General features: G+C 33.4%; 2 protein-coding genes and 1 pseudogene across 3 annotated transcripts; all 3 read left to right on the top strand.

The window, feature by feature from the left end:
* The first annotated feature begins 2,722 nt into the window (after nucleotides 1-2,722).
* On the top strand, nucleotides 2,723-5,100 carry LOC120186104 (annotated as a pseudogene).
* Nucleotides 5,101-5,909: 809 nt separating this feature from the next.
* On the top strand, nucleotides 5,910-6,513 carry LOC120186105 (protein trichome birefringence-like 41). The gene is made up of 3 exons (XM_039190136.1): nucleotides 5,910-6,202; nucleotides 6,278-6,449; nucleotides 6,502-6,513. The coding sequence occupies exons 1-3, from the start codon at nucleotides 5,949-5,951 to the stop codon at nucleotides 6,511-6,513; spliced, it is 438 nt and encodes a 145-aa protein (XP_039046067.1). The 5' UTR covers nucleotides 5,910-5,948.
* Nucleotides 6,514-7,190: 677 nt separating this feature from the next.
* Nucleotides 7,191-8,826, top strand: LOC120186091 (protein trichome birefringence-like 41). 2 transcript variants are annotated; one of them, XR_005522180.1, is made up of 4 exons: nucleotides 7,191-7,354; nucleotides 7,549-7,707; nucleotides 7,790-8,150; nucleotides 8,815-8,826. XR_005522180.1 is itself a non-coding variant. In XM_039190126.1 (3 exons), exons 1-3 carry the CDS (start codon nucleotides 7,197-7,199, stop codon nucleotides 8,082-8,084), a joined length of 612 nt encoding a protein of 203 aa, XP_039046057.1. In that variant the 5' UTR covers nucleotides 7,191-7,196; the 3' UTR covers nucleotides 8,085-8,208. The 2 variants fall into 2 exon arrangements, 1 of the variants encoding a protein (XP_039046057.1); XM_039190126.1 differs by lacking the exon at nucleotides 8,815-8,826 and having other exon boundaries at nucleotides 7,790-8,208.
* Nucleotides 8,827-12,733: the final 3,907 nt, after the last annotated feature.

Here is a 12,733-nt window from a genome sequence, read left to right on the forward strand (position 1 = left end):
AGTTGTATTAACATCTAGCTGCTCTAGATGTAAGTTCAATGTAGCACACATTGCCAAAACTACTCGAATTGTTGTTAGTCGAACCACAGGAGAAAATATTTCATTGAAACCAATACCTTCTTTTTGAGCATATCCTTTGACCATCAGTCTTGCACGATACCTCTCAACTTGATCGTCACCATTTCGCTTGATTTTGAAGACCCATTTGTTATCAATTGGCTTCCTTCCTTGTGGTAGTGGCACAAGGTCCCATGTATTATTTTTATGAAGGGCTTCAATTTCTTCTTGCATCGCCATCACCCACAGTGAAGCATCTGAGTTGTTTATTGCCTCCTGGTATGTTGGTGGCTCACTGTCCTCTGTTAAAAGGCAGTATGCAATATTACCTTATGTTGGAGGATCCACCTTTTGGTGGAAACCACAAAGACAATAAGCATATATTACACACTCAAATCTGGCTCGGATACCAATTGTTGCGGAAGACGACTATCGGATAGAGCAAAATCGCAACTGATAATTTGAGAAAATAAAAATGAAGATAAAAAGAGACACAAAATTTACGTGGAAAACCCCTAAATAAAATATGATAAAAACCACGGGCAACGGTAGAAGAATTTCACTATGAGAAAATAGGAATTACAACCTCTCTCGATCTACCAAGGAAAAAACAATGATAATTCTCTCTCAATAAAAAAGAGAAAACAACTCTCAAGAAACTCTCTAAATTCTCTCTAGTATTGGAAGAAAGCTAGAATGCTTTGGGATAATTTTGAAGCTAAATGAGCTAGGGTATTTATAATTAAATTTTAAGGACTAATCTTGTAAATACCCTAAAGTCTAATGACTAAAATTAAGTTTTCCATTCAAAATATTCAACACCTAATTCATGCCTACCATTCCCTTTTTCAAAGTTTTAGGTGGAATTGATTTTTTTTCAATTCCAACTTTCGGTGGGAATTTATCAGTTTTCAACAGAAAACACCTTCTCCTTTCTTTTGCCTTTGGAGGACTCACACACCTCTTCCACTAGTCAAACAACCACCAAAATGTTTCGTGCATTAAAACAACAATTATAACATGCAGAGTCGGCTATAAGGAGCACCCTAATCGACTACTCAAAGACCTCATTTTATACGACTCCAAATTTTTCAATCATATTTTTTATTTTTACAATTGAGATCGTTAAATTTTTTTAATTTTATTTTTTCTCTTTATAATTGAAGCTTTAATTTTTGTAATCTATTTTTTACCTTTATAATTTAGGCTTCTATTTTTTTAATGACACATTTTATCTTTATAATTAAAGCCAATAATTTTTTCAACCCCTCCTTTTACTTTTATAGTTTAGGTCCTTAATTTAATCATTTTTCTATGATTTATTAATGTAATATTAAATTAATTGTTCAAAGTAATAGGATATACTTTCGTTCTATAAGGACCTATTTTTTAGTTTCTTTCAGGACGCTGAAAATGTCTAAGACTTTTTTGTTGTTGTCCTTCAGGTTCCCAAGGCTTCGCCCTAACTAATCTAGACAGACCCAGGTTACACAACTGGCTTTGGTAGGTGAGTTTCCCTGCATATACAATAACTCGAACTCGAGACCTATTTAAACGATATTAAGCTGCATTCACTTGAATCAACCCGTTGTTAAGGGGACTTTGATAACATGTAAAATTAAATATACTCGTAACAAAATGGAAGTGCTAAGAGAAGTCTTTATATCTAAAATCCTCCATAAACCTCGAAATAGCTCCAAACCACCTTTAAAAGGAGATAAATAAGCTTTTCTTGAAGTTTACGGATTAAGGGTGATGAATCCCATCTTCTTTACTCCCGGATGAATGGTTTGAGGGTCAAATATTGTACCTTTAGCTAAAAATTTTGGTTGAAAAATGGAGAGGACAAGGAAGAAGAAGAGAATGAATAGGAAAAAGATGAGCCAAGGGCGGTAAAAAGCGTTCAACTTTTACCCCTAGACCACCCGAATGGCACAAGGAAAAATCAAAAGAAATCAACCTTATATTCATCAATAGATTAATTATTCATATGGTCCCTCCTCATTTGATCTTAATATAACTAATTATGTATAAATTGGCTCATGTTTTATCTAGCAACTCTAATCACACATACTAATTAATCAATCCATGTTTCGAGTCAAAACTCAAATATTAACTAAAAAATTTAGGTTATTACAATACCCTCGATGTGGTCAAAAATCAACTATACCTTCGAACTTAACTAAAAAAATCAATTCAACTCCTCTATCACATCATCATTCACACGTAAACTATCATATCAACATAATGAATCACAATATCAACCTCGTTAATATCATGTAAGCATCATAACACTCAATCCTAGTAAAAAAAATGAATACATTATCCTTTCTCTTCACAACATATCATTTACCGGTCTCATTACATTTTAGTCAAAAAAAGTAATTTTGTCTCTTCTTCTAAATATGGTCTATTTCATAATCATTGCCGCAAATCGAATGGACCCATCCAGACGTGCTTGCTACACAGCGAAGACTGTCAACTCTATCCTTGTTCTACCTCTATCATCCTTATGGCTTTCAACTTTGAAATTATGGAAACTGCAATTCCAATCACTGTTATGGACTCTCTCCCTAGTTAAAAATAGCAAATCTTGAAACAATTTAACATCCAATCCTACAAAGAAAACCAGTATCTGTATCAGATCTGCATAAAACCTTCAACTATGTCTGAAAAGAGAAAAAACAAAACCAGAAGCCCAATGCCCTCTAAGTTTGGTATGTTGTTGTCTTTCATCTGTTTTTTATTTGTAACACATACTATCTCTGTTGAGGCAGTATCTTCTTACGACTGTTCCTCGTTTGATGAACCATCTTCTCTTGAGTCCAAAGTTTATGGGACAAATCCGGGTAACAGTGCAAAGCTACAGCCTTGCGTGTATAAAAAACAAATCACATGTCCATTTCCTGTATTTCCAGGTCCCAAGTTAGTTCGTCTTCATTTCAATCCATTCTCATATTCAGGCTTTAATATTTCCAAAGCATTGTTCTCTGTCAGTGCTGCTCACTTCACTCTTCTGAAAACATCCACTGCTTCATACTCTAAATGCCTGTCGGGTGATTGCTACACTGTGACGGAGTTCTGTATCGACATCGTCGATCAGGTGCTAAATGTAACATTCACCCCGTCACCGGATGTTTCTGATGCATATGCATTTGTGAACAAGATTGAGATCGTCCCCTTGCCATTAAATCTTTACACCCGAGAAGTTGTTTCGCTGCCGTTGATTGGACAACCTTCTTATTATATGAAGAACTTGACAGCTCTCGAGATGATGTACCGACTGAACATAGGTGGAAAATTGATACCCGAGCAAGAAGATACTGGCATGTTTCGCAAATGGATACCCGATGAAAGTTTTTTGACGACTGATAAAAGTAACATGGAATTATATCCTTCAGGTGAATATAGATATCAGATGCCAACGGGAATCCTTTCTTCAGATGTCCAAATCAAGCGAAGTTTGACGATGCCGGCATACGTTGCTCCAAAGCAAGTTTATGCTTCCGCAAGGACAGTTGCTTATGATGGAAGTAATCAAACTGGAATTACATGGTTACTGCCAGTCGACTCTGGTTTCTATTACCTTGTTAGACTCCATTTTTGTGAGATATCAAATGAGATTAAGGGTGTTGGTCAAAGAGTTTTCCATGTCTATATTAAGGATCAAACTGCAGAAGATCAGGCAGACATATTTCTATGGTCTCATGGAGTTGGTGTTCCGGTTTATAGGATTACATCGTAAATTTTTCTGAACATACCAAGAGGAGAACAAATCTGTCAGTTTCAATACAAAACAGCAATGGTTCAATCGAGACATCCTGGCCAGCGATCTTAAACGGGTTAGAAATTTTCAAGTTGTCCGATTTCAACAACTTCTTGATCAGCACTCTTGTTCTAGCTACTCTATGGAAATTAGTGGCTACTTGTTGGAGATGGCAGAGAGAAATTTTTTTGCAGTCCCAATCATCTGACCATTTCCGGTGCTTCTCATTTGATGAGGTAAAGTTAGCCACCAACAACTTCTCTGCTGCTTTACTACTTGGGACTGGGGGCTATGGGAAGGTTTACAAGGGATCCATTAATTGTGGCACAGATATTGTTGCGATAAAACGAGCTAATCCATGTTCTCACCAAGGACTAAATGAGTTCCAAACTGAAATTTTCCTGTTGTCACAGCTTCGGCACTGTCACTTGGTCTCGTTGATCGGATGTTGCAAGGACAAAAAGGAAATGATACTTGTGTATGACTATATGGCAAATGGAACCTTGCGTGATCATCTATACAACACGAAGAATCCTCCGCTTCCGTGGACGCGAAGGCTCACGATCTGTATCGGAGCAGCTCGAGGGCTGCATTACCTTCACACGAGTTCAAAGCACTGCATCATACATCGTGATGTGAAGAGCACCAATATACTGTTAGATCAGAATTGGGTGGCTAAGGTTTCAGATTTCGGACTTTCGAAAATCGGCCCCAACATGCTAACTCGATCGAACACGCATGTTTCTACGATGGTGAAGGGCAGCTTCGGGTACTTGGATCCTGAGTATTACAAGCGTCAGAAGTTAACCGAGAAATCAGATGTGTACTCCTTTGGGGTAGTATTGTTTGAGTTACTATGTGCTAGACCTTCTGTTCTACAAGGAACAGAACAGATGGAGGAAGAGCAAGAGAAGATAAATTTAGCTGAGTGGGTACTGCATTGTTACCAATCAGGGAGGTTTGATGAGATTATTGACCCATATCTACAAGGAACAATAGATCCAACATGTTTGACAACATTCACAAATATTGCAAGGAAATGTTTGTGTGATAAGGCAGTGAAAGGCCAACAATGGGTGAGGTGTTGTGGCATTTGGAGGAGGCTTGGCTGCAGCAGGAGAGTGCTTGTTTACAAAACAATGGCGACTGCGGTGTAGCTGATGAATCATCTGTGATAATAGATGTTAGTGGAGTACCTTTAGACGGTACTTCAGATCTCAGTCCAGGAGTAGAGTTCTCCGAGATCATAGCTCCGATTGGGCGTTGAAAAATCTGAAGCTATAATAGTCCACAAATATAGGTTTATTTGTGTTGTTTGTGTCCAGCTGATGCACATGGCAGTGATGATGAACAAACAAAGATAACATTATATTGACAATGAAAAAATGAAAACAGTACTAAAAGTTTTGACAAAGTCATTTGCTACCAGTCAAGCCTTATACCTGTTGATAGAGTCACCTGCATTTTATTTTAGCTTGAAGAGCCATTTACAATCAATTACCTTTATATCCTTTCATAGATTAAGTGTTTATCAGGTGATGGAATGCACATTAAAGCTATGAAAAAAGTCGTATTGAAAACTTGAAGAAGACAATATCGATATTAGTCCAATGAAAAGCATGATAGCTAATGGATCGTGGATTGGTTCTGCATCTGTTTTTTATCTATACCATGTTAGTTTGACTTTTGGTTATTAGCAGAGTAAATATTCAACAAATTAGAGACAAATTGTCAATAATATGCTGCTGGAATAAGTTCATGAGAAAATGTATCAGACGATTTCCGATAAAATTGTCTTTAGTTAGGATTATGTTTATGTGTAGAGATATAAATAAGAATGTAAATTCATGTAACTATCTTTAAAGATTTTATCCGATAAATCTGTACTTTGAATTTCAATGTACACAATCTTTTCTTTTATCCCAAAGCTATGTATATAAACAACATCATTTAGTAATCCATATCTTATAATTATAACGTTCTCCATCATCATTACTCACAGCTGATAGTCATCACAAAAATTGAAATAGCATTAGTTACATCCGCAATCACTATAAACAAAACACAAGTGTGTGATTTGTGTTTCTTTGATTCCCAGTTCAGAGAGGTTGCTTAACAGGCCAAAATGGGACACCGGGTTGATTCCATTGTCCTCATTTCTTCATTTCATTTCACGGTTTTGGCTCTTTTTTGCTGCAATCAGCTGGCAAATGGGTGCGATTTGTTCACGGGCAGATGGGTTTATGATCCATCTTACCCTCTCTACAATGCCTCGGCTTGCCCTTTCATGGAGCGAGAGTTCAGCTGTCAGCAAAACGGACGTCGGGATCTGCTTTACACTCGATACCGGTGGCAGCCATCTCGGTGCTCCGTCACAAGGTACAATGCCGCACACGCATACGAACACGTTCGGATAATATATATTACATGCAATTTATTTTCTTTATGTTGTAGATTCGATGCATTGAACTTCCTGAAGAGTTTCAGAGGGAAGAGCATAATGTTTGTGGGAGATTCTCTGAGTCTAAATCAATGGCAATCCTTGGCATGCATGCTTCACTCTGCACTTCCTAATGCCACGTTCAATATTACTACAGTTGCAGATGTCTCCACGTTCGAATTCCAGGTCTGTAAAACCGATCATCTTTATTTATGTAATGTGGTCGTTACTTATGTAGGGACGTAAATGAAGTAGGTTGAAATGAATAAATTGTGTTTGTGTTTAGATGTTTACTTTTTAAGATATTCATGTTCAAAATCATATTACTGTTGGTTTGTTGATTTTTAGAGATGTTTATGTTTAATTCGTTTAACGTTCGAGAACATATTCATTTAACGTCTGTGAACATGTTGTTTAATATTCGCCAACATATTCAAGTTGTGTTCATTTAAGGTTTAGTAACCAACACTTTTTTTTATAACGAAACAACATTTTTTTTACCTTTTAATTGCAAGCCAAAAATATGGTAAAATTATACCAGTAGTCCTTAAGCTCTTTAGACATCAGGGTTTGAATTCAAAAGTTTAAATTATGTTAATCTAGTTCTTGTCTTCACTAATATTTAAAATATAAAAAAAGAAAAAGGATAATCGGGTAAACAAACTTATAAACGAGATAATAAACGTGCATTGAAATGAACTTGTTCGTAAACATAAACAAACTGATCACACCTCTGTTCGTGTTCGTTTGTCTATTAAATGAACGTAAAAATTTTATTCATAATAGTTTATTTAACATAATAAATGAACTTTATACAAATAATTCACAAATAGTTCATCGAACTCTCTATTTATTTAGACCACGTACTTGTGCAAATGTTGATTATAATATTTTTGAAAAATGGCTTTGTTGCAGGGTTATGGAGTGAAGGTGATGCTTGATCGAAATTTGTTTCTAGTAGATGTTGTTAAGGAAAACATTGGGAGGGTATTGAAACTCGACTCCATTGAAGGAGGCCAACTATGGAAAGGAATTGACTTGCTTATCTTCAACACTTGGCATTGGTGGAACCGTCGTGGACCCACTCAACCGTATGTTTCATAATATACTTTCATATTGGATTTAAATTCTCGTCTTAATTGTAATTACGTTGTATTTATGGTGATTATGGTAATAATAAATGTTATTATGATCCTTACGAGTATTATGATTGTGAGATAACAGTTTCAAACTCCAATAAAATTAATTAAAATATTATAATACATGTATTAAAAAAACTTTCCAGATGGGATTTTATTGAAGTAGGAGGCGTAATTAAGAAAGACATGGACCGTATGCTTGCTTTCGAAACCGCACTCAGAACATGGGCTGCATGGGTGAATGCCAACATCAATCCTTCAAAATCTCGCGTCTTCTTCCAGGGAATTTCTCCATCACATTACAAGTAACCCTAACAAACCTCAGTCTTCGATGTGAAAACTCTCGTATTCGGGTCGAATTTCATTTTTTTATTCCATTTATTTCAGTGCATCGTCATGGAACGAAGCAAAGGCGAGGAGTTGTTTAGGGCAAACGCAGCCATTGCTTAGCTCAAGCTATCCAGATGGTGTTCCACCAGCTTTAGGTGTGCTGAAGAAGGTGTTGAACACAGTGAGAAAGGATGTCACGTTGCTCGATATAACAATGTTGTCGTTGCTACGGAAAGACGGGCATCCGTCGATATATGGGACCGGAGCGGCGAACGGGATGGATTGCAGCCATTGGTGTTTAGCCGGAGTTCCAGACACTTGGAACGAGATTCTTTACAGTCTTATTGTTTGAGTACAATAATAGTTTGTTGATATTAGCTAATAATTTTCAGTGAAAAAGTAAAAAGATAATAACGTTGTATAAATGATAGATTGTTGATTTGATTATAATGAGGATTTGAATGGCTGTTATAATTAACGTTATTATAACTTTATTTGTTAGAATTCACTTTTGATATTTATTAGCGTAGTTTTTATTTTTTAATTAAGCTAAAGGTGATTATAAAGTAATATCTCTTCTAAGTAATCTCAGTCATTTTGACGCTAAACGTTTAATCACCGTGTTCAATCACCCTCGCAGTCGTTGTGCTCGAACCCATAATCTAGGAATAATAACGATTCTTTTAACGTGTTTAATCACTTGCATATATTATTGTTCTAGATTTGGTCCCAGATGAACGGTTGTGAGAGATTTTTTAAAACCATTTAATTCAGAATTTGGTAAGGTAGCCCCTGGACGGGGAACAACTCCTTTGATGGGTGTCGTAACGGTTTTATAATTTGTGATATTCTTATGTATTATTTTGGAGAATTATAATTCTTCTGTTTTACTAAATATAATTTCACTTAATTAGATTCACAAGAATCACAAAGTCTTGCTTTTTAATAGAAAAAATGAAACTTTTGTTACAATTTTAGTTTAATCTATTTTAGTAGTTACAATTTTTGTTAAGTCATCGGTCAAATCTAACGACGGGTTATACAAAAAAAATGAAACATAATGTTAGATATGATTTAAAAAGATATAGGATGACCAAAACAAAAACACGAAAACAAATAGATGACCAAATAAATTATTTACCCTAATATTTAATTAAAACAACTTATTTAAAGCTTGACATACAATTAATACATTTTTATAAAAATCATTGAGTATTATTTTATCAATAATTATTTAATGGGTAAAGTTTATAATTGTTTACATATAATCTTTTCTTTCTTTCATATCATTCAACTATGATAGAATCTAAAAAAAATTGTATATTTCACATGCATAAATAAGCCTTGATCTTTACTTTACAATCTTACATTCAAATAAAATCTTGCATTAAATTTATATATTTAGATACGCTATTATCCTTTATTTACAAATCAATTATTATCTGAAATAAAGGATTAAAAGTTAAAGCTTACTTTTGTGGGGAAAATGCAATAACTCCAAGACTTTCTGAGTATAAAAAGTGCAATATCTACAACACCTTTAGCTGGTGCCTTCGATCTTTATCTTTTTTTCGGCTGATGCCTTAATTTTTTTTGTCGTCGATAATTTAATATTGGTAAAAGGGTAATTTTTTCTCTTGTAATAGATTCGATTTATCATTTTCGTCCCTATCGTATTTTCATATCAAATTAGTCTTTGAAGTTTCTCAGTTGTATCATTTTATATCCTACTCCTCACTTAAAATCTTAAATTGAGGGTTTTAAGTTAGAGATATTAAGGTGTATGATTTAGGGTTTAGAGGTTATGAGTTATGGTTTAGGGATTAAGGTTATCAATTTAGGTTTTAAATTAGGAGTATGGTATATAATGATGCAATTACATAACTTTGAAAGTTAAATTGATGTAAAAATACAATAGTGATGAAAATGATAAATTTGGTCACTACAGGAGCAAAAGTGACCCTTAAGCTTTTAATATTAGATTGCTTTATAAAGAAATTATTCTATCCTTTTTAGGCTGAACTTTTAAATCAATTAATATGGGGAAAATTGTATATAATCACCACCTAGCCTATTTGTCACAATTGCAATATTTTAAATACTAATTAGGCAATAATAATATATTATCAAATCTTCTGGCATCACATTCATATATAATTAAGCATTTAATACAATTCATAGCAATATTCTTTACTTTGGAATCGCAATTTAATTGGAATTTATTGAAATAAAAAATAAAAATAAAAAAAGTAGCAAGACTTTGATATATTATTGTAAACAACACAAAGAACATACAAAGGGAAGCTTTCCTTAGAAGGATAGTATCTAACTACACACCAATGATTGCACATTTAATTTGCCTTTACGCTTTCCAAAACACCTTTCTTTGTTTGGTGCAATGGATGCCATTGTATAGGTAATGTGAACATTTCATTTGTTTGATTCTAATCTTATAAAATTAATTAATTGATTGAATTAATTCACCCAAAATCTTAAAATAAATTTTAATATTTCACATTCAAGTTTTAAGTTAAATATCATACGTGAGGTTTTTAGTTTAGCTTCTTCTTCTTTTTTTTTCTAATTTTGATTCTATCATGTGTGGGTTTTATTTAGATTTGTTATGATTTAAAGTTTAATATATATATATATATATAGGTAAGAAGTATAAATTTATTAAATAGGGTTAAAATATTTTTCATTTTTTAGAAATATAATTTTTTTAATTAAGGAGCCTTGTAAAATTTTCTTTATTTATTTTTTACAATACAATTTCTCAGTATTAATTAATATTAAAAAGATAATTGGTAGGGACCAGGCTCATGCTGATCCTTATGATGTTCTGCCCATGTATATATAGACGATCAGTCTAATAATATTTTATAACAAATATCTATAATATAGTTATTTATATGTGAATTATTTATACTTATAAATTTAGAAAATAAAATAAAAAGAATTGGTTCACAACGTCTAAGAATTTAATTTTCTAATAGTTTATGGTGATTACAAGGTAGTATATATTCAATATCTTTCTTAGTTATTGACAATGCATATACACCTACAGATGTAATTGATTTAACGCAATACCTCTAAGAAGAATAACGTTCCCTCTAACTACTGAGGTCACTTGATATGTTCAAGTATTCAACTTTAAATATATATATAGATATAGGTATTGAGATTTGAATCTTAAATATATTATATGTCGCTACATTAACAATTTAAATCACAAATTCAAAGAAATAAAAAGGTATCTTTGTTCTAAAGTGATCCCAATTTGGCCTCTAAAGAAAGAAAAAAGAAAAACTTTCCTCACAACTTATGGTTCGTTAATATATATAATATGCAAACCCTTTTAAACTCTTGATGGAATTGCTAATTTGCTACAACTTGGTTCCAAGAAATCCAACTTCTTATATATAATTTCTCTGGTCGTCTCTTACAATGGAAAGTGTGTTCCCTAGGTTTTGTTGGATCATCCTGTCTTGGATTCTGATCTTATGCATTCACCAGGTCCAGCTAAGTGAACCACAACCGGCCGGTGGCTGTGATTATTTCCGAGGGACTTGGGTTTTCGATCAAACTTACCCTCTTTACAACACCTCCGATTGTCCGTTCATCGAAAAAGAATTTGACTGTCAAGCCAACGGTCGACCCGATCAACTTTATCTCAGATACAGATGGAAGCCAAGTGATTGTATGTTACCAAGGTAAATTAAGTTCATCTTCTTCTTGATAGCAGGGAAAGAAATAGGCAAAATTAGTTGAATTTTAGGTTTTGTTCTGTTGATTAAATTATAACATTATAAGGTATCTCAACTCTTTTATTATTATATAATTATTTTATACATTAACGGTACGTAGAATAATAATTTAGGGTTTCTGATTTTGATATATTTGGTTCCAGATTTAATGCTGAGGAATTCTTGAGAAAGTTGAAGGGATATGTTACAAACTGTCACACACAATGCCATATTTGTTATGTACAATTGATAGTGGCGAAGAATGGAACGGGACCAAATCATTAACTTGCAGAGGTCAGATCAGACCAGCTACCGATTCAACATACGAAGGCAGTTCGCAGTCGGCAACGACGATCGTAAACGAAGTGTTGAAAAACATGTTGACGCCGGTTGTTTTGCTCGACATAACGAGACTTTCGCAGCTGAGGAAAGATGGTCACCCCTCAATTTATAGTGGCCTTATGGGAAATGATTGTAGCCATTGGCGCCTAGCTGGTGTTCCTGATACATGGAATGAAATTCTATATGCAATTCTTACAAATAGAGGAACTTAACTTATGGTTGTTCTGAATTTTTTCCTCAAGAGAGTTGGGTAGAAGCAAACTTCTTGTTAGACTCAATTTAAACATGAGTCTCTAACTGTGGAGTACTATTTTCCCTCAAATAGGTTTAGGGGGGGGGGTTAATGAGGCTCTTAGTTGGGGATGTGATTACTATCTCTAAGAGTAATAAAAATTTCTGGTTTTGCTGAGCAAAAAAAAATGAATCGATAAGATGATTAATTCTTAATTCAGTTGATTGAATTATCAATTTGACAACAATAAACAAAATTTATTATAATTAAAATATATATTTAAAAATAGAAAAAAAACATAAATTCTAATATTTAGACCATAGGTATGAGCTAATATTATAATTTATATATATATATATATATATTGAAATCCGTTTAAAAGAATTTTTAATTTTTATCTAATTTTCTGATTTTTCATTGGTTCACAATAACTCACTCTATTATTTATATTTATTTTTATTTAAATATTAAAATTATATATTTAACTCAATCATAAAGTTAATTTGAATTAAAATTAAAAGTAACTAGAAAATTTATATTGAATTATGTAATGCAATACTTCAATTTTAATGGTCCTAGGACACCAAACTTAAATCTTATCAATTATGTCAACTAGGGGTGGAAGTTTGATCGATTCTAATTAAAAAAAAATTGAGTTGATAAGTCTTATTTTATAACTCA

Source organism: Hibiscus syriacus, unplaced genomic scaffold (assembly GCF_006381635.1).
Source record: "Hibiscus syriacus cultivar Baekdansim isolate YM2019G1 unplaced genomic scaffold, ASM638163v2 tig00113279_pilon, whole genome shotgun sequence".
NCBI classification, from domain to species: Eukaryota; Viridiplantae; Streptophyta; class Magnoliopsida; order Malvales; family Malvaceae; genus Hibiscus; species Hibiscus syriacus.